The 25,515-nt window shown below is 38.8% G+C and overlaps 1 protein-coding gene across 8 annotated transcripts in view; it reads left to right on the top strand.

Moving 5' to 3' along the window:
• pard3bb (par-3 family cell polarity regulator beta b) overlaps positions 1 to 25,515 on the top strand; it is a 367,820-nt gene that overhangs the window by 102,647 nt on the left and 239,658 nt on the right. For 7 of the 8 annotated variants that reach the window (XM_022680248.2, XM_022680245.2, XM_022680247.2 and 4 more), the window contains 2 exons: positions 6,972 to 7,036; positions 23,721 to 23,807. In XM_022680248.2, coding sequence (XP_022535969.2) covers positions 6,972 to 7,036; positions 23,721 to 23,807 — 152 coding nt within the window. The remainder of the gene's footprint in view (positions 1 to 6,971; positions 7,037 to 23,720; positions 23,808 to 25,515) is intronic. The other variant, XM_022680244.2, reaches the window with a different exon arrangement.

Below are 25,515 nucleotides of genomic sequence, written 5' to 3'. Positions count from 1 at the left end.
GGGTTTAATAGTTAAAGACAGTAACTCATGATGTATCACTTACCGCAACCATGTTACATCACCGACTGTCTGACACTTTGAGGCAGTAGAGATTTGTGCATCTCAAACTTTTTAAAAAAGGATTTTAAGTGCACCTTTTAGCGCGAAAAATAATGAAAGTAATTAAATATCCACGTCGTTTGGAGATACCGGTTAAATCTTGTAATACCACATTATACAGTATTACCATTATATCGCACATCCCTACTGGAATGCCTTCTATGCCGTACTCCCGGTACACTCCCAGTATATGCTGTAGATATGATATTTTAGATTTGCGTCTCCTCCCATGAACACGTTGTCTGGTGTTCAACTTAACTCACAAGATAGCACCTCACAACTTACAAGTGTGGGCTTTCTCAAGCCGTCCCTTAAGTTTACGCTCTATGATCAGTTTATTTACCACTATTCCATGATTTATGAGATGTCTAGGTACAATTTCTTGGACTCCAAGGTCACGAATCACATATATAGTATTGCAGGAACTACACATTTTCTGATGACCATAATTAAGACCTTTATAATTAAAGATAAGTTGCACAACCTGAAGCTATGATTGGTTGTAGTGTTATTTATTTTTTTATTTCTAATTTTTCCCATTTTCTCCCCAATTTACAAGGCCAATTACCCAACCCACTCATTAGGACTCCCCCTATCACTAGTGTTGCCCCAACACACCAGGAGGGTAAAGACTAACACATGCTTCCTCCGATACATGTGAAGTCAGCCACCGCTTCTTTTTGAGCTGCTGATGATGCAGCATTGCCGACAGCGCACTCGGAGGAAAGCGCAGCGACTTGGTTCTGATACATCAGCTCACAGATGCCCTGTGCTGCAGACATCACAGTAGGAGTGATGTGGGGAGAGAGCGCCATCTACCCACCCGCCGGCAGCTTGATGGCGAAGCTGCATGAGCATGGGTTTGAACCTGCAACCTCCTGCTCATAGTGGCAGTGCTTTAGACCGCTGGACCACTCGGCACCCATTGGTTGTAGTGTTTGAAGACTAATAGCTATTTAATCTGGTTTGAGAACGTGCAGCATATCCAGTCCAGGTCCAGTGCTTATGGGAAGCTATTAGAGGAGACAGTAAACAGTCGATACTGATATAAAATGTCCATTCAGGTAATTGTGTTTTAATTTGGACATTTTGCTCATTTGCTGCAGCTAATGTGCGCATCATTGATTTCTTCCCAAATTCTCAAGGTGTTCCTTTATTTGTAGTTATGTACATTCACTGCACATTTTACTCCCATTTAAACTCCATTTTCCACTCACTCACTCTTAAACGTGTCCTCTTATAATCAGCATTAACGATCTGTAGAAATTAGTGTGAATAGGCTAATCTGTTACTGTGTAGGTTGCGTGGTTACTGCTACTTAGCTGATAGCAGTGCTTTGCAGTGTGTCTGATTTGAGCTCACCCTAGGTTGAGGACACACACATGGGTACATCAGAACCTGCAGCGTGTTTACCTTTACTTTGGCCGCTGCGTTGTGTCTCGATCTGTGCGGCTGCTGCGTCTTCGTTTGCTCTTGACATGTCGTTCGTTAGAAGAGGGTCAGCGCTGGAAGATTACGCTACGAGTGTAAATATACCCAAAGACATGTGTACCATCAGATCATGAGCCACCAACTAGATTAATCCACTCTCTGTTATAATGAGTAATATCACTAAAGCGTGGCTCAAACAGGCTAAGCTAATTAGCAAATGTGAGGGAATGATCTATTGCAGGCAGGCGATTCAAATTAAAACGTGTTGTTGAGGTAGTTGACAGGCCTTCTTTGGTTCATGTTAATGGAACAGAGGATGTTGGAGTGATGCTCAATCTATTTTAATGTTTTATTGTGAAATGTGCTGCCAGTTGTCATGTCATTGTTAATTGTTTGTATTGTCTTCTTTTTTAAAGGTGGGGGTCCTTTTATGGTTTTTATTACTGTAACTAATTTAAGCTTTCATGGGACTTGTTTTTTTCCCTCAAGAAAAACTTAATTACAATTTTTAATGCATATTATATTTTGAATTTATTTTATTTAGAAGCAGTAGCAAATAAAAGCACAGTAAAGAGGCAGTTTTATTTTGTGACATCCATGACTGATTTTTTCTAAGTTCAGGTGAAATACCAGTGTTTGTGGAAGGAGCCTGAGGGTAGAGTGAGCGTTTAGTAAAACACAATTGATTTGCATGCTGCAGTGATAGACTGTAGTGTGTGTGAAAGTGCTGAGTTACAGCCGGCTCTCTTGCTGAAGCTGCGCAGGTGAGACCAATTGCCTGCTCTTCCTGGAAGCTTCTGATTACACACAGTTCACTTCACGCTTGCTACTGGAATGTCTTCATTATGCTTCATGCACTGAATACAGAAAAGCACGGCACTGCAGCCTCCTACAGTTAAACTATCATTTACCTGAAATCAGAATTGCTCATTTCCTAAGTCTCTGCTCAGTGCGTCATATATTTTCTCAAAATCTTTCTTTTAAAATTTAATGATGGAAACATGATGGGGGATGTTATAATAACCAGTCATACTTACTATGTTTCACCTCCCCTTCGCACATCCCCTTCTATCATCAAGCAAACTATGTAGTTTTGAGAAGCTGCCAGAGTCAAATACTCACTCCTGGTTTTGGAAGGGAGAATTTCAGTACAGTTTTCTGATTTACCCTTACTTAGACACACCCACCAAAGCTGCCATATAACACATTTGTTGGACCAAGTGTTTAAGAAGCAACAGTAGCTAACCAGAACTTTAATATGGTCACTTGTAAGGACTGGACTTTTGACTTTGGGTCGTCTTTTTCTTGGTCCAAATCAAAATAGCAGATGTGAAATTTGGTGCTAACCTAATAGCTTGGAGAGTATACTTTTAAAGCCTATGAAGAAATCAGTTCTCACAAAACGCAGACCTAACTGCACGTTTCATTTCAGAGAGTATAATTGGTCCACTTCAGTTGCATGATTTGCAATGGATTTTGAATAGATAAATCATTATTCTTAGTATGAGAAAGTATAAATAAATAGTATTGTTAATATTTAATAATTTTTACTATTTGAATAGTGTTGTTAATAAATCTGCATTAAGACTAGGAACATGTGTATTGAGATAAATATTGTGGTATAATTTTTTTTTATCATATCACCCAACCAGTTGGAACTTATTGCAGTATGAAAACTCTATTCTAGATGGATTTGACCATCTAGAACAAACAATTAAACTATAGAAGATAAAGACCTATCATTATTCTGAAATTAGAGAATTGGGCCCAACACCTATAAAAAAGCAACTTGGAGGAACTGAACTTTTCTGCAAAATTAGCATCAGCATGTCAAATATAGTTAGTTTAAAGTTGACTACACTGTGAATTCTGTCATTTTAAGTGAGATTCCAAACAATAGGAGGTGAAAACTTTCAGTCTGAAGGAAATTTCACACTGTGCTGGGAGTAGTGAGTAATGGTTTGTCACTACACAGGTAGTTGACAGTAAAGTTAACCCATCTGATATTGCGTGTCTTGTGGATGGTGTGCTCTCTGAGAGCATCACAAGCATTAAAAAAACAATGTAAACACACTACAAGCACAGTTTGTGTCCAAAAAAAAATATTTCTTTATTACATACACATTATGATTTATAGCTCCAGTTTATTTGTTTTCAAATTAGTTTACAAAGTAAAAAAAAAAGAGTGGTCAATTAAAGAAAAAAAAAAGTTCTCTAAGCTGATATCACATGGTCATTGTGCAGGAAATACAAGGGGTGAATCCCATTTCTCCCCTTGGCCCTACCCCTTACCCCTACCCCTCTGTTTTGCGCGTGCACGTCAAGGGGTAGGGGTGTCCCGATTCCTGTTAGGATGAAGTGGTAGGGGTAAGTGGTAGGGCTAGTTAGCCCTTCAAACGGAGATTTTCCAGACCCACACTTAGTACCGAGGGGTATGAGAATGACTGGCAAGATGGCGGAACAAGCGACCAAAGAAAGTATTTTCCATGTTAAAAATTACGATTAGCACTGTATTACCTTAGTTTATTGTGTAGTTTTGATGTTTTATGGCTGAATTCTTCGTAACAAGCATAAAAAGTTTCGCTAGTAGTTCGTTTCGGTAGCTAGCTAGCTAGCTAACTTTCCCGTTCCACCTTAAATGGTGCAACAGACGGCAGGCGCTACCGCATTTAAGGCGGAACGGAAAAAATAAATCAAATAAAAAATAATCAGAGCTAATTTCAGCTCCCCATCACAGAGGAATTAAGGAATGGACAATATTAATTAATTTCTGCACCTCCTGCCCCCTTTCTGTACACATACAATGCCCTAAAGTTTACTAGTTAACCAGCAGCTAGGCTACTGAACTTTAGCGCTCCACTGCTATCATCACATCAGCCCAGCAGGGTCACCTACACACCACCGCTAGTAGCCTGGTCATAAATCAGTGCTATTTATTTATGTATTTATTGTTCATTGACAAACGTCATTGTGATATACCAGTGATTCCTCTGTCACTGAGGACCCATATTCTTGCACATTATATTGTTTTTGTAACACATTACCTGCTCCAGGACCAGTGTTGGGAACCAGTGTGATATACAATTTCTAGTATATTATGGAGGCTATTTTCAATAAGATTCACCTTTCACCGGGTGCTTGAAGGGTTGTCCCAATTCCTAGGGGTAGGATTTTACCCCTTCCCCTTGTAACTCCGTTCCAAGGGGAAGGATTACACTCGAAAAGAAGGGGTAAGGGGTAGGGCCAAGGGGAGAAATGGGATTCACCCAAGGACACTGCATAGAGACCCTATGGAATGGAATGCAGCTCTAGACATCCATGCTCTGCTGTCTTTCACTCCTCTGTTTTCCTACTCCTTTCTTTTCCTGCTTGGTGAATGAAAGAGTTCAGTGGAATGGCTTTGATTGACAGATTCTGATGGGGTCAGGGGTCAGAGGAAAGTACATCAGGGCTTTCTGCTAGCACTGACCCCTGCTGCACTTCCTGTCAGGGCTGAAGGGCACCATGATGCATGGCTACAGCCCGAGTGTAGCGACCAACTCTACAAACATGAACTCCAATTTACAGTCTCATCTCGAAATACAACGATTACTGACACACACACAGAACCTTATGCTGCGTATTACAATTAGTGTTAAACACACTCGCACATGACTCACTCTCTGCATTGAGTGTTGCATGCTAATTAATGTCACACAATGTGCACAACCTTGAATCTCCTCTCACCCATACACAGCCTATTAAAATTATATACAGCAATTACTATAGATTCAATAAACTGATGTCTGATATTCTACACACAAGTGTTTTTTTTTCTCTCTCTCTCTCTCTCTCTTTCTTTTCCTCGCTCTCTCACACAAACAGGCACACATTTTTACATCTCAATTTAATCAATTAATGTGGCACACTGCTCAGCCCAATCAGCTCTCTCTTCTGCCCCACCCCTAAACCCATACATCGCTCAGTGTCCCTTCCAAACTACTCCTACCATTTTTTAAGCATTTTTCAAATTTCAGCTGAGTATGGAGTCAGCTAAAATCAGGGGGTTAGTTACTGTAAATATATAAAATATGTCTGAGGTTTTACCTCTTTTGATGAGTTGAGGTTTTGCTGAAAACAATGTTTTTGTGTTCAGTTGCTGCAGTGTTCCAGTGTTCGAATGACTTTACTTTTAGTACTCTAAACTTGTGGTATACTTGTGGTCATTGTGGCCAAACATCTTAATCTTTGGGTGATCATAAAACCTTTCTGAAAGTCCACCCCCCCACATGATCAGTCGAGCTTGAGGATGTTTATTGTGGAACAGGGATTTTTCTTGGACCATGTTCTCTCAGCCCACACAGATGTAAAATTTGCTGTAAACAGTGACACTGGTGTTCTTACAGCTTCCATGTGTACTGAACTCCTCAGACTATTGTACTACATGGTGGTCATTGTGATGGGTGCTGAATTCTGGGTTTTGGGACATTAAGGCATTTTGAACTTAAAGTGCAACATGCTTATGTATGTATCATTGTTGGCACACCCTAACAATGATACAAAATAAAATGATAAAAAATGATGTTAACTTGGGCTAACTATTGAAGATGAATATGATTTAGTCATTAGGGGTGTGCTATATTGTATTGTACACAATAATATTAACAATATTTTAAAATATATTAAATATTATACCTTCAAATATCAGCCACCCCTAAATATCTATTTTTAAGAATAGGGAATTCACACTGTTCTCATTTCCCGTGATATATCTACTAGACCCATATTATATCCTGGATCCTTATATAATGATAGATATATGGACTGCATTATAAGTATCATGAAATTCTAAATCATTGATTTCTGTTACAAATCTTGTAGTTTTTAATATCTCAGTTAGGGGTGTGCCATATCGTACGTAATAACAAAATTAAATTGAATTTTGTTGCAGTAGTGTGTTCCTGATTTATTTATTTTTTTAATTCAATGTTTTGTCATATTGCCAAGTTTATAGTTTTTATATGATACTGAATAATTACATTAACCTACTTTGGTACATGTGCATATATGGACATGACCTCAATTGTTTTTGGTGGTCTCAGTATTCCTCATTGGTATACTTAGTGAGGAGAGCCTATTAGGAGTGTTTTTTTTTTTTTTTTTTTTTTACATTTTAATTGTTTTATTTATGAAGCTATTAAAAGATAAGAAATAATGAAATAGAAGAAAAATTGTGACAGACCAAACTGTATCATTAATGTTTCATGATTACTGTACCAATACAATTTATTTAAATGCAAGAAAACTAAGTGAGGTTTTGTTTAAGAGCAGATATGAGTCCGCACACTCTATTTATTTATATATTTATTTAATACTTTTTATTGGAGATAACCTGGTTCTGTTCTGTTCTGTAACAATTTACATTGTATATCTGACTGTATTTATTTTTTCCTTTATAACAGACCGACATGGACCACCACCACTTGACAGAAGTCTCCAGCAGCAAAGCCTCCCACTTCTCTCTCAAGTAAGATTTGTGTCTGTGCATAAGAGTCTGTCTATTTGTCTGTGTGTGCATGTTTTATTTTTGCACACCCATGTTTATTTGTGTGTGTTTGTGTGTGTGCCTGCCTGGGTGTATCTGTGTATTTGTGCATGTTTTTGTGTTTCCTGCTGTTGTTTTTCAGGCTGTCCTCATATCATTAGCAGGCATTCTAATTTCCCTGCTCTTTGCGGAAAAAGATCAAGGCAACGTTGAACTTGCATATGAAATGATGAATCATTAAACAACTACAAAAGCACGGGGAAGGAGGGTTAACGACACAAACAAACACATGCATAAATTGAAGTTTATGTGTGTGTGTGTGGGGGGGGGGGCTGGGCAAGTAGATGGCTAATGAGCTAGTGTGGGATTAGAGATGGCCTCTAGTTTGCTCCTCTGAGGCCGAGAGCGAGGAATCGGGCCAAGAGAGTCTATATTTGACCCGCCCGGGATCTTCACAATCTCATGTCAGCGTAATTTTTCAAATGCTTGTGGCCCAAAAATGGGAGTATAGGAAGAGTGTGTAAATTTGAGAAATGAGTGGTTCTTTCTACATATTTTCTTTGCATTGGATTTGGGATGTGCTGATATGGTAATTGTGGGACAGTATTGTTTATATATTAGAATATGTATATATAGTTCTTAATTTTCTTAGATTAGCATTAATTTTTTGGACGTTTAATGCAGTACCTCATTGCTGAAATAGTATTAAAGTGTAAATATCTGTCAGTATTTTATATTAATTTATGATATGCTGGTATGAATATGATGGCAACATCATTGCAATCATATTTTCCCCACTGTAGTCCCTAAAGAAAACTAGCAATATTGCTATTTACTTCAATATTGCTGTGAAAATATTAGTAGTACCCAAAGGGTGAAATCAGCTCCCTTTGACGGTCTGAACAGCAGGGTGTCTTTTGAAACAACCTGGTTAAAAAAAATATATAATTTCAGTAATTCTCATTGCATAATTTAATTAAAAGTGTGACTAATATAATTTCTCTCTTATTCCACACACTGTAAACCTGGATAAGTTGAATTTACTTTAATTATTTGAGGAACCTGGTTGCCTTAAGATTGTTAAGTAATGTTTTCTAATAGCTTTTGTTAAATATTATGCCTAAATAATATTTCTACTTTGAATATTTTGATGAATAAAGTAGATTAATCTTTCTTCTCTTTGATTTCATTTAAGTAGAGAGTATAAGAGTATTGCAGAAAAAAAATAGTAAAATGATAAAAAAAAAAAAGATCAGATTGAATAGGAGATATAATTTACTTTACTTCAGCCATGTAATCAAACCCACCTTTATGAGAGATATTGTGCAGCAGCCAAACAGCCACCCCTGTTCATCGAGTAGGTTTTTGAGGGGGGGATAAAAAAATATATATATATAAATAAAAAACCCACACAGTGCAGCTGTCTAAGTGCTGTCCAGAGGGCCGCAGTGGCGAGCTGATAGGGTCATCTCCCTGCTGACTGACCCCAGCTCTGTGCCACTTACAGCACCTCTCACCATGGCAACCTGCTGTTCTGCACCTCCTCCCCAGCCTCGCTCTAATGTGTAATGCTCCTCACCGCCAGCAAACGACCCTTGAAATTGAGAGGAAGAAATGAATTATCACTGCTACTTGAAATATAGAAATTGAAAGCCATAAGTGTGACCTGCCGCTAGCTAATGGCGGGCCTATAGGAATGTGTAAAGTAAAAACGGTCTGCTGCTCCTCAGCCATTTAAAATGTTCGATTAAAAAAAAAAAAAAAAAAAAAAAAAAAGAAGTCATAAGAAGTGAGCGTGTGTATTGAGTGAGCACAGGCACAGAACACATCTTGGTGTAATGTACGCGAGCACGAATACCTGAGTGAATGACCCGGGGTAGCGATAAGGGCAACTTGTGTTTCTATTTTCTGTTATAACAGCGACGTCAATGTGCATCATGCTGAGGCAGTAATTTGCTGGAGCTGTTTGCCTCCAGCCTGAAGCTGTAAGAGCAAGTCTGACTGTTTTTCTATTTTTAGACTTTTATTTATTTATCTGTTTTTTATTTATTTATTTTGAACCCTTCTCAGATGCTGAATGATTGAGTTCTGAAACACACCTACAATTTCTACAGCTATACTAGTGCTCAATCTCAAAAAAATGTATTCAGTTCAAAATGTGAAACTCGTATATTATATAGATGTGTTACACACAGAGTGATCTATTTTAAGTGTTAATTTATTTTAATGTTGATTATTATGGCTTACAGCTAATAAAAACCTAAGTTAGACCTGTCACAATAATAACATTATCGACGTATCGTTCAATAAATGGACATAATCTCAATCATTTTAATAATCGAGATATCGTCCATTGTGTTTGCACTTACAAAATGCACTTACTTATACTGTGACTGTGGGCATGGCCACCGTGACCTTGTAGTGTAGAAGCAAAAAGAGACACAGACACAGGGAGTAAATAAACTCAAAATGTACCTTTATTAGGAAAAATTAGAAGAAAAAAAAACAACACCCAAAACTTGAAGAAACAGTGTAACAGAGGCCCAGTGCGGCTCTAATCGCTTAATTTTATTTTCTCTTAGGTTTGTGTTGCCTCAGCCTTCCTGTCACCATCAGCATATCACTCGATTAAAGGCTGAGGCAAAGTCTTTATGCTGGTCCAATGCGGGCCAGCTGGGACAGACCGGGGCTGTATTTCATGGTGTGAGGCAGACCCACAGTTCCCCTGCCTCCACACTTCACAATGTGTATATATTTATATATATTATTTATGACTATAACCTACTTTGGTTCAAGCTGGGAACTTTTGCGGGTTCCAAAATTAGGCCTGTGAACAGGAATGAAAATGTATTCTGTTTAAAAGGGCGCAATTCCTTTGCTATAATATTATGTTATCATTATATTAGTGCCATTTAATGTTGTTAAAATGCCAACAATATCGTTTGTTGTTGTGACAGGCCTACCTAAAGTTACTATCTCAAAAAATTAAAATATTATGAGAGACCAATTGGTACTATTGTCAGTGTGGGCAGTGTGCCAAATCCTGCTGGAAAATAAAATCTGCATCTCCATAAAAGCTGAGAGCAGTGGGAAGCATGAAGTGCTGTAAGATTTTCCAGTAAAACTGCACTGATTTTGGACTTGATATAACACAGTGGACCAACACCAGCAGATGACATGGCTCTGTTTAGGGATAGTTTATGAAATAAAGAAGGTTAATATGAGAAATATGAAATATAAAAAATATTAAAACACACAGGCTTTCAATGCAATGGAAATAAAAAAAAGCTCTAAAAAAGTCTCCCTTTTGTTCATTATAGACAGAAAACAGCATTCTTATATATATTTTATCCATCAATAGAGATAATTCAGGTCTAAAAGGGTTAATATATTTAAGATGAATGAAGTGACCAAGTGTAAACACAGTCTGAAGTTGTTTACCGGGACTTTTTTTTTTTTAAGAAATAATGTATTATTTACTGTTTTAGTTTAATTTGCATGGAAAACAATGCGCTTGTGCTTCTACTGGCCTCATGAAGCCTGTAGGTCTGGAGATTGTGATGTGAGTCTGAGGTTAAGGCCTGGTGAAGCTCAGCGGGGACAGTGACTGTTGAATAATAAATACACAAGTAGGGGAACGATGGCCGTGAGCATTATTGAACAGTCAAGGTTAAAGATGTGTACAGCATCCAGTCTGCAAATACTGATGTGCTGTGCTGTAATTAATAATACTAACGTCTAGCTAATAATATAGCACTTTTAATGAATACAATTATCATCACAGTAATAAGTATTGATTAATTAACAGATACAGTTGATGAGAGAGATTTATTATTTATTTTTTCTTCCACCACTACATAAAAATGTCCACGGTATATATGGAGGTCACATGGGTCATAGTGTGGGGTTGTTACTGTTTCTCATTATTCTCTTTTACTCATTCTTCCTCTCTTTCTCCTTTCTTCTCTTTGCTTTGCACTTTCTCTTTCTTTTCTATTTTAAACTCTCTCTCACTTTCTCTCTCTCTCTCTCTCTCTCTCTCTCGTGTCTGCATTTAATACAATAACAACTAGAGCTTAAACAGTTAATATATATTAATCATATTAATATATGCTTTATTAATAAACAGGTAAATGAGGCATGATATATGTAATACGTTATTTGTACATGTGTTGTATATGTGGAAGTAATGGTAAGGGTGAGAGGGGTCATAGTACGGAGAATGTTACTGTCTCACTTAATGCTCTCTCTCTCTCTCTCTTTCTCTTTGTCTCTCTCTGTCTCTTCCTTTCTCCTTCTCTCTCTCCCTCCCTCTCTCTCTCATGTTGCCTGTAGTTAATAATACTATCATCTAGCTAATAATAATAAAACACGTTTCATGAATACAATTATCATCATAGTGTAATTATCATCATAATATAATTATCATTATAGTAATTATTGATTAATTAGCAGATACCGTAGATGAGTTATTTAATATTAAATTTTTCTTGCAATACTATATATCTATTTATATATGGAGAGTAATGGTAAAGGTAACGGGGGTCATAAAATGGAGTGTGTTATTGTAACTTTAATCTCTTTTACTCTTTCTCCCTCTTTTTCCTTTCTTCTCTTTCCTTTGCACTTGTCCTTTCATTTTTTTATCTAAGCTCGCTCTCGTTGTCTCTCTAGCATTTAATACATTACTGTTTCAGTATCATATTTATATATACCTAATTAATAAGCAGGTAAATGAGGTGTAATTGAGAGTAATGGTAAAGGTCAGAGGGGTCATAGTATGAAAAGTGTTACTGTCTTACTCTCTCCCTCTTTCTCTCTCTGTCTCTGTCTCTCTCTTTCTCTCTCTGGGCCGTAAGGTCTGCTCTGTCTTATCTGCTGCTCTATTGTGGCGCTGACAGGCTGCTGTCAAAGCCCTGAAGCCTCTTTCACACTGACACTGGTTTATCATCTTCCTCTCATCACCCTCTCTGCCAATCACACACACACACTGATAAACATCCTCTTTATCAGAGAGGGAGAGGGAGTTAAGCCCTAACCTCCACTAGCTTCTAGCCCCCTCCGGCACCTAAAGCTCAGACGGCTTTGATTGAATCGGGGGGATACGATTCAGGCGTGCCGCTCTAATTTTGTTTTAGATTAACTCTGATAGGAAAGATTTGCCTTTCTCTTGACTGCTTTTAGATAAAACTTGGGTGCATAAGACTTTGTAATGGAAGTGGGAGAAGCTCTCGGAATCAATTAATCCCGACCTGTTCTGGAGTGAACGGTAATAGAAGCTATGAAAGGATCTGGCCCTGGTAATCTGGGCCTGTATTAGAGTGGATTAAAGCTGTATTGTGACAGCATCGCTACAGAGTCGGATCAATACGGTGTGTGGTGATGGGCAGTGTTTGTGGAACTCCCTATTCTGAGCAGGGCACTGTGAGTGACAGCAGATCACACAGCAGGGAGAAGCTTATGCCCTCTTACAGGATCAGAGTCAATCAGAAGGGCGGAGGTGCCAAGCCTGGGCCTAATTACACCTGTGTGAAGAAATGAATCCACCTGACTTACTCTTCATTGGGTTTCTTTGAAGCTATTGTGTCTAAATTCCTGAAATATATTCCTACTTCTGGAGTTTGTGATGGATTTGAAAAGAGGCTAACTATTGAGGGATATTTTCCTTCGGGATAAATAAAGTATCCATCCATGCATCCATGCATCCATCCATGCATGCCCCTCTGTAGGGTTGTCACGATACCAAAATTTTGACTTCGATACCGATACCAACTGTAGTATCACGATTCTCGATACCAAAACGATACTTGGAAGAAAAAAAAAACAATAAAAATATCTGAACATAAAATGTTTATTTTTGACTGAACTGGATTGAACACTGAACAATCGGTGCAAACTTTTTTATTCTAAAATGAAACATTTGTACAAAAAACAAGTTTCGTTATTATAACCTTAACTATAACATAATTATCTAAACACTTCCTAAAAACTAAAACTAAAACCAGAGGTAATGGTAGCCTGACTATGTGAACCTGACGGGCGGGCAGAAGTTAAGTTCTGAATAAGGAAAATAAAGAGACAGAAGAACATTACCATTTATGTTCATTTTAACACTCACTGCTCCGTTATATTAATCAACCGTTTACCGTTTTTAATAAGCCCATGTTCAGTGTAACGAGCAAGCAGGCTACGTGCCTGTCCACAGATTTGCGATGGAAACGCGAAAACGTGAACATCTTGAGTTCATGTTTCACAGCCAATGGGATAATGGAGAAATAGAGAAAACCACGGGTCCAAAAAAAAACTCCTGCACACTCCTCTCCATGTTAACGTGATTTACTAGCAGTCGCTAGTAAATCTTAGTAAAGCTACAGACAGAGTGTATCTTGACTAACTCCACTAACCTGTCGACTTCTCAGCTCTTTGTAGAGATCAGGGTGCTTGTCTGCTAAATGAGCGAAATATGATCAGAATTATGTTAAATAACACTGTAACATAGAAGCATAGAACTATTATTTAATTAAAATGATTTTTAAGAACAGCTAAACACAGTGCTGCAGGTCAAACGCGGAGGCGTTCACGTGCGAGAGAGAGACACAGAGAAAGAGTGAGAGAGTGAGAGAGCGAGAGAGAGAGAGATTTGCGTGTTCTGATGTGAGCTACTCACAGGTAAAGGTTCTCTTTGATCTCCTCGTGCTCATATTCTAGTCCCATACATAATTCTGCAGCTCCCTCAGTGTTTTCTGTCGTATTTTGCGGCTAGCGCGAGCGCTTACAACTAACACCGCGGAGCGCGAGGTGCCGCCGCCCTTGTGCCGAATCCGCTACTGAATCCGACTCCCGCTTCGCGGACAGAATCGGCACAACACCCCCCACTGTACAACTGCGGGAGTGAAAACAGCGCTAATAAAGTAGTTTAGTTTCACTTTCAGTTTTCGTTATTTTATTTAAAAATAAAAATATCAATACAAAACAGATGCCTACATCTTAGACTATTTTCCCACACTTCACTCCTCGCGCCCGTTTTGTCCACAAGTCGCGGACGAGAGACATCTGTTATTTTAGCCGTCGCCATTCTACACTCGCTGCTGCTCTGCTGGCTTGCGCGTGAATCGATTCATTTGTTCAGAACACTAAGTTTATCTGAATCCTGCCACACCGACTGCTGCGGTGTGAATCAGTTTTCTTATGAACTGAATCAAATCGCGCCTACTAATTTGACTCATTTGAAGCTAGTGACTGGGCTATATACAGTATCGAAAGCATCGAACGCTAAAGAACCGAATCGTTTGTGATGACGTAGTATCGAAAAAGAATCGAACCTTCGGTACACCGTGCAACTCTACCCCTCTGTTCCACAATATAAAATCTAACCAAACCTTTCAGGATATCTGCATATAATTCAGATAAACACTTTTTAACATAAGTGTGCCATTACCTATGGCAGCCATAAATGTCCAAGGCTTTTTCCTTTTGCCACCAATCAGGTTCTTTATGGTCTCATAAGACCTTTTCCCAGAACTTTTCAGGTATTTTCAAGTAATTTTGGTACAAACTGTTTTGCTGTCCTGTTCAGTCGTTAGATTAGTAGTCTAATGTAGCCTCTGTATTTCTGTTTATTAAGTCTTTGGCAATTTTGAAGCAGGCACATGAGTCGTATGCTTGCTCTAATGAAGCAATGAAACACGTGTGCGCATAATTAAATAATAAACAACTGCATATACAATTGTTTAAGTATTATGGTTCCCTAAAAGGAGTGGAGCTGTGTAAAATATAATTTCATCATAGTGAAACTGAAACGTATGTGAATGTGTCACTTAGTTACAGGAGCATAAAGATCTTTATCCCACATTATGGTGATCTGACATTATTATATAATGAGAAATTTTAGTGCAGCTATATACAGTGTGTATATACTGTATAGTAAAGTTCAAATTGTGTTCAGTTGTGTACTATTAAAAGTAAAAGAATTGAAAGTAAAAATACTAAGATTTAATATGGGCTCTTGCTTAATTAACTAATTTTAGATTAAAAGACTAGTGTCCCTTATGGTTCACCAGTCAGTCGTTAATTATTCTAATACTTGTGTTTTTTTTTTTTTTTTAAATTTAGCATACAACTCTGAAGGCAAGCAAACCGAAGTACCTGCAAATAACACTTTATGAACAAGTAAAGTTTCAGTTTAAGATTTATTTGCATTTTATTTACTTTATCTGTTTTTTTTTTTTAAATAACTTATTTTAACGCAAGTACACAACTGAGTTTTCCCTTACTGTGTTCCATCTTCTATCTATATATTCCGTATATTCATTACCATTTATGTAGACATGGACACAATGCTGCGGAATGATTTTAAACTGTTGTGTGAGGTGTAATCTTGGGAGTGAGGTTTAACACTGACCAGCTTGCTTATGGTAACATGATGAGAATTATCATAATTTAAGTGACTTCTGACAGCGGGTGCCAGGAATGTAGCAGCAATAATGTTAGAAACTTCACATGCATATCCCACATCAGATCAGTGAAGTATTGTTTTTAGCTTCCATGAGATATGATATTACTAGTTGTTCCATGATTTGAGTGTAAATGGATAGATAGCATGAGATTGGATGTGTGTTTTTAGTGTGGATTAATGTGTATGTTTTGTGAGTGACTGGATGCCACATAAGTGACTAAACGAAAGGTTGCCTTAGTGAATAGGACCACAATTTGCAGGCCTACACACACACACACACACACACACACAGGCAGCAAGCACCCTTCTCCACATGCATCCTCTGTTATTCACTGTACTCCATAATACGCCACTGAATCCTCACATAATAGCAGCTACATAAAGCAGCAGCTACTGTATTGAGAGAGCTGTGTATTGAGAGCAGAAGTGGCGGCTAATTCTGCTGCCGTCTCTTCAAAAGAGGCTCCAGATTCAGAGCGTTCACATTCAAAAGCATGCGTCCTCATCTTAGCCACCGCACTTTGTTGCCTTTATTTGTTTCTCTTCAGCAAATCTGTGAGAACTCAGCACTTTGAAGGCGGTGGTTTGAGCTACAGAGGCGCAGTGAGTGTAATGTGCTCTCTTTCATTGCTGCCTGTCTTTTATTTCAGTCTTTTTTGCAGGTTTTGTGAAGGACGGAGAAAGTAAATAAAGAGGACACCTGTGCCAGTTCTTCTGTGCTGTACCTTTCACACTCTCTCTCTTTTTCTCTCTCTCACGCTTATACTCACTCGTGCCCTCCCCCTCTGTTCCCTCCCCCCTCATGCCATCCTCCTTTCATCCACCGTGCCTCATTTCTAAATGAGCATGGCAGGTCTTCCTCGTAACCCATTTGTTTGTCCATTAATGCAGCCTGTCTAAAGAGAGAGAGAGAGAAAGAGAGAGGGAGAGAGAATGAGAGCGGGAGCAGAAATGGAAATGAAGTGCAAGCGCTTGGAAATGTGGAAAGGATAAGAGCGGTAGATAGAAGGCGGGTAGAGAAAGGAAGAAAGGGAGAGAGAGAGAGAGAAAGCTCAGTGGTTGGAGGGTGTGGGGGTTATTTATTATATCCCCCCTCATTTTAATGCATGTGATTTTCATTAAGCCTCCCTAATTAATTCGGGGTCTGTTTTGCTCCTCCTCGAGGAGCTCTTCTCTTTGATATGTGTTATTCGGCCTGGCCTTGATTAATGAGAAGTTTTGGTGAGTTGATGAAACTGTGCTGGAGTTTGCACTGCACTGCCTTTCGCACGCCTACTTTACCACTGTGTGTGTGTTCTCACAGTTTCTCTTTTCTTTTCCCCAGGTTTTTCGTTTTCTCTTGCATTTTATGAAATTGAAAAAGTTTACTTAATCTGTTTGTTTTTAAGTTAAGGTTTTAGGTTTAGATTTGATTTGTGGATAAATAGGATGAATAGGAAATATAAACTCGAGCATTACACTGGTGCACTTATTGCAATACTAGATTTTGAGTAGGGGTGGACGATATGGCCCTAAAATAATATCCTGATATTTCATGGTATTATCGCGATAACGATACTCTTGATGATATGACAAAAAAATTTAAAATACCTCTAAGATATGAAAAAAAAAAAAAACAAGAATTTTAGCAGATATGTAACAGAAGTCAATGATTCAGAATGTCATTATACTACTAATAATAATGCACTTCAAATATCTCCATATATCCAGAATTAAAGTAAAATAAGTGATACTAAACAGATTTAATTTGTCTGTAGTAGATGTATAATGGTAAATGAAAACAGCCAAACAGCAAAAAGCTTAAAGCTTAAAACAGCCAAAATGTAGTACCCTGATGTGATAATTAGTGGTGGGTGATATGGCACGATATTTCAGGGTATAATATTGTTCACAATATTCAAAAATGTCGGCAATATTATTGGGTGCGATACGATATGGCACACCTCTAATTTTGAGTATAAAAAATATCATTACATCATTGCAGGATGTGCAGTGTCACATGGAAACTAAGTCAAATGTCATGCCTTTTTACTGTTCGATTGTAAAAGAAGTTCTCTTTTTCTATGAATTAAGTACAAAAGGCAGATTATTTTTAAATTACTGCAAACATATAGAATGTGTACATGTTGGCTCATTGACTTCTGGTCTTTTCTGGTGAAATTGAGTAAAAATTACTTCACATTTAATATTGCAGTATGGGCAGTAAGGCTAAAAAAATGGGTACATACAAGGTTACCTGTATGTGGCGGAGTAATACATGGAGAACTTCGGTTACAGTGCATTGCTAGCTAATAATGGCACTCATAGCCTCTCAGCCAATCACATTGCAGGGTCAGAACTAACTGTGGTATAATGCATATTAAAGCATTTTACTTAATCTAATAGTTTTTTAGTTTGAATTTCAGGTTAAGATTTGTTTTGTATTAATAGGATAAATATGAACTATAAACTAGAGCAGTGATTTGATAGGGTGCAGTGGTGACCACTTCAGGAGAACTACAGTAATGCATATTGACATATCAATAGATTATCACTTTTATCTATTATTATTATTATTTTTTTTTTACAATGTTAGTAGTTTGTGTACTAACCTGCCAAACCCACACTAAGATTTGTTAGTTATTTTGTATACAGTAACACTGTGGAGCACATGTTGGACACATAACCTCTTTTGTTCTCTGTAAATTTCACAATATTATATTAGTAATTTTAGACAGTGCTGAAGTGTGATGTTACTTCAGTTTTACTTTATTTGTCTCTTTTCCTCTCTGTCCACCTACAGGCAGTGACACACACATGAATCACTCTCTCACACACACACATATACACACGCATGTTAAAAATGCAGAACTCCAGCAATTCGAATGGCATGCTGATCACAGAAAAGAAAAGTAAAAGGAGGAGCGGAGAGAGGAAAAGGAAGGTCAGAAGAGGATTAAGGACTTCAGAGGTGCTGTGTGTGTGGTCAGCCTGATAAACTCATTAACGCCACACGGCAGGCAAATGATTGCGCTGAATGTCCGTTTCGGAGTGTTAGAGGAAACAGCCTGAGGAAAGAGAGCTGATACAAGCATTCTTTCAGTTCTTTCATTCTTTTCAGCCCCAGCTTCGGCTTTCCCCCTGAGCTACACACACACTTACACACAGCTCAGTCTGACTCACAGAGTCACTGTCACTGTGAGAGAGGTGGGCATGCTACTGCAGCCTGCAGAAATTCATCCTAAGTATAGATCTTACCAGACCCTGACTGTGATCAGTTTCGAGATTTTAGGTATCAAAGGAATTCAGACAGTTGCTGGAAGTTATACATTAGTGTGCTTGAGTTATTCAATTTGCTTATACTGGCATTGGTTGTTTGCTGCATTAGTAAACAGACAACACTTGTTTCTGGCAACTTCATCACTCAAGTCCAAATTATATACTAGTGCATATTACAAAAAATAGAATATCATTGAAAAGTTACTTATTTTATTGTTTATGATTATGGCTTACAGCCAATGGAAACCCTGGAAACACTGCACTGACTTTAGACTTGATGTAACACAATGGACCAACACCAGCAGATGTCATGGCTCTCCAAACCATCTCTGAGAATTCCATTTCAAACTGACTTTAATATGAGAACGGCACATGCTAGTGTATCAGATTGTTTTTCAGACAAAGACCGATGTTCTCTTCCTCTTCCAGGCTCCATGTAAACACTGAAATAAAATGAGAGAAATCTTCAGATATGTAGGTATTGTGTGCATGTATAGAAGGGCAGACCAATCAGGTGGAGGAGTGTAACTGGTGCTTGTTTATAGCAGCGACAAAACACATTTTGAGTGTGGTGTACCTTTTTAAATTAAAGCTGAGTGCTGAGCGTTTTTTCACTCAGTTATTTTTCACACGCCTAATCTGATAATTTAATGTTAAACTTATCCTCCCAAGCACTTTTAATTATAAAGGCACGGGAGATATTAATGTGCAGTATTGTGGAATAAAGATTTGAAATCAGAAAGTGACTGTGTTCAAAGTGCCTTAATTAAAGGGACCTGAAGAAATCTCTTAAATAAATTATTTTATAATTAGCTCATATTATATGAGAGGAAATGCTGTAATGTAAGATATTGGCAGTAGTGAAAAGAGGCAGCAGAGTGCTGTAGATCAGTATGCCAGCGTCAATTGGAGCTGTTCCACTGCTGTTCCATGGTATCTACATTACTTAACTCAGCTTTACTTGACTTTACCTGTAGTGCAGAGTGATCTAAATAGGGACTAAAACATGACGTAAGTCAGTGTTACTTCACATATGCTGCTTAGTCAGACAGGTTTCTGGAGGCAGGAAGGCACCCAATCAAAGTCTGAATTAATGTTTAGTAATCTAGCTTTCTTTTCTGAAGTTACTAGCTACAACTAATCGCTTATATTAAACAGTTTGCTGTCATACTTTGGCATTGTCAGGATGTTTTTTTCATGTTGTGGACAGCAAGGCATCAAGTCTGCATTTCTTGTGTTTTAGTAAACCTTGCACGAATCTAACTGTCACTATATGTGACTCAATTCTGGCAGAAACGGACAGTGAGTTGAGTTGAGTAGTGTAGGTTCATCTCACACACTTTTTGCTCTCTCAATTTCATTATTGAGATTTAACCATCATTCCATTATCATTGTTTTTTTTTTTTTTGTTAAAACAGGAAAAATAGCTGGCAGTGTTGCAGGTTGTATAAATTCCTGAACTGGAATGGCATTCACATTTTCAGTCTGCCTTTAATAACTGGATTTTTACAGAAGCATGGCAAAGAAGCACTGAGCAAAGCACACAGCTTTTGGATTTAATATCAAGCCAGGTTGGGATATCAGTGTCTGTATAAAGTGGCCCTGACAACATACACGACATAAAGGCTGCCTAATGTTATATAGTTTAAAGTAGAGATGGACTGATCAGCGTTTTTGGGGCCGATTCCGATCGCCTTTCACCTCGATCGGCCGATCGCCGATACCGATATTGGGCTGGGCCAAATGCTACATTAATGCCACACAGATGCCAGGCAAACCTGGTACAGATTCTCCTAATTACATCCACATCTAAGAAGATACTGGTAATTTATGCCGATAGCAAATAAACACAAGAGTGTTACTGACCAAAATAAAATATTTTTAGCAGCGATATAAGTAATGAGTAAATATGTCAATACCGCAGGAATGTGTACCCCAACATCAGCCGCCCCAGCCTGTTTTTCAGTCAGCTTACTGCCTAAAATATCTCACTTACTGTTAATATATAGATAATAATACAATATTTTAATAAGATTAGCAGTAATCCATCGCTCCAGCTAGAGCTTAGATTGGGCAAAAAATCCAGCCACGGCCATTTCCACTAAACTCCGTAATTATAAACACCATGAGGTTAGCAGCGCGCTAACTAACCTGTCTATAATGTAATCCGAGCAGTGACTCCGTGACGGAACCCAGCTCCATGTCTCACTGCTTGGGCTGAAAGATGAACTGTAGAGAGCTGTATTATCCGGTTAGTGGGGTTAAAACCTTTATTTTCTACACAGATTAATTTAGGAAAACTGAAAAACGCTCCAGTCTGGCTGAGCTGCCTCTGTAGCCCGTGGCTGGGCTGTAGCTCTGTGACTGAGTGAAGAGAGCGGGGCTTGTGCTGCTGCAGCTCCGACTAGTGGTTGGATAAGGAACCGCAGCTTCTTGTAAGCGAGCAGTTTCACCAGGTCCAATCTGAAGGGAGCTGCCTAGGTAGTCATTGCCTTCAAAGGCAGCTCCCTCGTTCGGCAGCATTTTCACCCATAAGGGATCTTATAAGGCAGCGCGTTCGGGACACGCTCTGGAGTCAGCATACGTCATCACGTCTAGCGCGCTGTGCCCGTGAGCTTGTTTATAAATAACTAAAGTTAATGATCACTTACCTCGGGATAAATCTCAATGCAGCGGCAGCTATTTCTCTTTTACTCATCCAAATATTACATATATTTAAATATTCATGATTTACTTTAATTCTACACTTTTCCTCACTTAATTCTCAGAGTATGGTCAGTTTTATTTATGTATTTAATTTATTTTTGATTAGATGCTTCATAGAAATGCATGAGTAATGAAACCATAATATAATAAATATTTTGTATGAGCCATCAGAGCTAAATTATCAAACTAAGCTACGTTTCACACAATAGTACATTCATACACAGTCAGCTAATTTATCTTTACCTTTTAGTTGCATAAAACACATTCATAAACTTTTTATTTATTTATTTACCCATACCCACTAGTTGAGATGTGATACTACAATAAGCATAGTGACTATAAAACACAGCAAGCAAAAATAATAATGTTAAGAGAGAAAACTTTATTACATTCAAAGAAAAAAATATATATTCATAAAGGGAGCTAACGCTACCTCCAGCCGGTCTGACCAGCGTTCACCTTCCCCGGCCCACGTTCATCCCTGTGGAAAAAAATAAATCTGAATTAGTAACAGTGGTTTATGGAGAACACGCTCATAATTCCACTATTTACACAATTAATCACTCAGTTACAGGTAAATCTAGTTATTCCCTCTAACAATTAAACTGTTTACGCATTAAATCACTAAATTACAGGTTATTCTACACGTTTACACTATTTACACAGTAAATCACTTAGTTATACGTAACAGTGACTTAAAACAGTTAAAACTTTTTTATACTGGACGGCCAGGGTATCTTTGTTTCCTAGCGGGGGTTTCCTCAGCGCTGCAGCCGCGTTTGGTACTCTGTAAGTCGGCTAGATGCGTGTTAGCTTACCCGGTAAATTAGCGCGATAAGCTAACGGTAGCTTCCGCCGGTCAGGTCTTACATTAAATGAAGTACAGGCGAAAACAACGATGGAAAACAACTTAAAACAGTCTAAAATATGCTAGTTTGATAAACCCACGCAGCGGTGAGTGGAAATACAGGAGGGAATTACTCACATTTGTACAGATACTCCGTGGCAGGCCGGCTCCGTCCGCCATGTTTTTAAATCTGAGCGCTGGAACTCTGAGTTGGTGAAATGCATCATGGGATTGCCTTCGCCGTGAAGGATACATCTCACGCTGCCTTCAGAATTGGGGTAAAATAAGGCAGCTGCCCAGGTAGGCAGCACATGCTACCTTCCGAATGGGACAGTCCTTTTCTCGGGAGCGTGCCTATGCTGCCTGCAAATGCTGCCTAGTTGGGCAGCTCCCTTCAGATTGGACCGCAGCTGTTAACTCACAGCACTGCTTAACTGCTTAACCTAAACTCCTGAATCGGATCGGCTAAACTCAGAGGAATATTAGCCGATCGCCGATACCGTATTTTGGCTGAAAAAAGGCCGATACCGATACACTGCCGATCGATCATTCCATCTCTAGTTTTAAGTTTGGCAAAGCTACAGCGGATTTGTGGCCTCTTTTTCTAGGGGCTTCACATGTTTGTCAGCTTCTTGTTTCGAATAAAAGATAAATAATACTGCACTGTTTTGTCTGTTAAATTGTCTCATGTCTGCTGTATTTATTGTATCGTACATTTCTGTGTTGCCCATTCGTTGCACTTTTGCACTTTATGTTGTCTATTCTATTGTTTTCTATGTTGTACCATGGATATTTTTATTGCACTGTGTACCTATACTCCAATCTAATAACAATAAAAGCCTCTTGACTTGTCTTGACTAAATATTTAGAAGAAGGTGAATGAAGCTCTCAGCCAGTAACTGTCTCATGGAGGACCACCTGTTAAGATCTTGAAGAGTAATATCTGAGAACCCTGAATATGTCTCTCTCTTTCTCGCCCCCTCTTTTACCGTGTCTCTTTCGCTTTCCCCTGTCTTACTGTCTTCCTCCAGTTTTGAAGCGCTGAGGTGTTTCAAGGTGAACAGTGTTCGAGCTACAGACTGTTCTGTCCACAGTTACCTACATCAAACCCTGTATTTTCCCTCTCCTGCTGGGCTATCACAGTGCATGCCAGGAACGTTAACCGCTGAGACAGGGAGAGGCAGGGGGAAAAAGACTGAAACACAGGCCAAAGGGTAGTGATCATGGAAAGAGCTGGGTTTGGGCAAGACAGGGAATTTAGAGGCTGGAGTTGAGGTACATGAATAGAGGCAGAGACTCTGATCTGTGTTCTGTTTGCTTTGTTAATTTTGTTTAATTTAATGTGTATATTGCTTTGTTTTTGTGTGTTTGTGTGTGTGTGTGTGTGTGTGTGTGTGTAGCAGCTTAACAAAGACGGTGGAGATTTCTGGAGAACATGGGCCACTTGGGATTCACGTAGTGCCATACTGCTCCTCTCTGAGTGGAAGGTTAGTATATATACACCATCTGTCTCTCTGTCTCACTCTTTCTCTTTCTCTCTGTCTAGTTCTTTCTCTATTACACTCATTTTCACTCTCTTCCTCACTGTTATGCTTTCTTTACCATCTGCTCTCGCATTTGCTCTTGTTTGCTCTTGTTTGCTCTTGTTTGCTCTTTGTTTGCTCTTTGTTTTGCTCTCTCGCTCTTTTGCTTACTTTCTCGCCTTCTCAATCTTTCTCTCTGTCTCTCTCTCTTCCTCACTTTCACACCCTCTCATATATGCTCTCTTTCTCACTCTCACTCTCATTGATACATTCTAATACTCATTTTCTCTTGTTCTCTAGCTTTCATTCTTTTCCCTCTCATTTTCACCATACTTTTTCTCCCGCCCTCTCACTTGCTCTCTCTGTCTCTCACACTTTTTTACACTTTTGTCCTCACACTCTCTCAATCTCTCTCTCTTTCTCCCACCGCACTCTCCCTTTCGTTCTCTCTCTCTCTCAATTCTCTCTCTCTTGTTCTCAATGTCAAATATCTCTCACTGCTCGCTCTCTTGCACTCGTGCTCTCGCTCTTCCTCTGAATACCTCTCTTGCTCCCTCTTTCACATGCGCTCTCTTTCTCTTATACTCTCTGTTTCACACTCTCGCGCTCTCTCTAGCTCTTATATAACTCTGACACTATTACATTCATTTTGTCTTTCTCTCTTGCTCTTACGCTCTTGCTCTGGCTCTCTTTCACACCTCTGTTCTCTTTCTCACTCTTGATTTCTCTCTCATGCCCTCTCATAAGCTGTCTGTCTCTCTTATACTCTATCTTGCCCTCTGACACTCTTTCTAGCACTCACATATTTCTTACTAACACTATTACATTTACTCTCTTCCTCGTGTCTCTTTTTGTTCTTTTCCCTTCTCTTTTGCCCTCTTACACTCCAGACTCAACTCTCAGATATTTCTCACTGAAACGATTACTTTTACTTTTTTCTGTCAATCTCTAGTGTCGTCTTTCTCTTATGCCCTCTCTTTTTCTGTCTTTTTCTTGTGCTTTTCCTCTTGCTCTTTTGCTCTTGTGCTCTCATGCTTCTGCTCTTGCTCCTACTCTCGTTCTTGCTCTCTTTTGCTCACTCTCACTTTTGGTCATGATCTCTCTTGCTTCTACACTCACTCTCGCCCACTCACACTAGCTTTCACATATCTCTTGTTGACACTATTTCATATTTATTTCTTTATTTCTCTCTTATTTGCCAACGACTGTTGCACATTTCCAATATATGTAATGTGTAGCTGTTAGTGAATGAGCATTTTTAGTCTGGTTAGAGTGATCACTTTCACAGTTGTCTGCTGTATGGGTCTTCGTTTGCAATTGGCGTCTTTTTATTGGCGTTCTGGTGCAGAGATTTAGCTCTGGAAAACTCACAACAATGTTTTGCGAGTTGGAAACAAAGGGTTAACAGTTAAGTACCGGGAAGCCCTGAATTGTTCTATGAACAGATGATTACTGGTTCGATTCCCGCTCATGCAGTTTGCCATCAACTTCCTGAGCCCTAAGAGAGAGCACAATTGGCCTTGCTCTCTCTGGGTGGTGGGTAGATAGTGCTTTTCCACTTATCACTCCTAGGGTGATGTCAAACAACCTGTTAGCAACAGGTTATAATAATAATAGATATAGATAAAGAAACCCCTTTTCTGTTGCTTTGTGTCACAATGTGCCTAATTTG

The sequence above is a fragment of the Astyanax mexicanus genome, chromosome 11 (genome assembly GCF_023375975.1).
Source record: "Astyanax mexicanus isolate ESR-SI-001 chromosome 11, AstMex3_surface, whole genome shotgun sequence".
NCBI classification, from domain to species: Eukaryota; Metazoa; Chordata; class Actinopteri; order Characiformes; family Acestrorhamphidae; genus Astyanax; species Astyanax mexicanus.
This window is presented reverse-complemented; position numbering and strand designations above follow the sequence as displayed.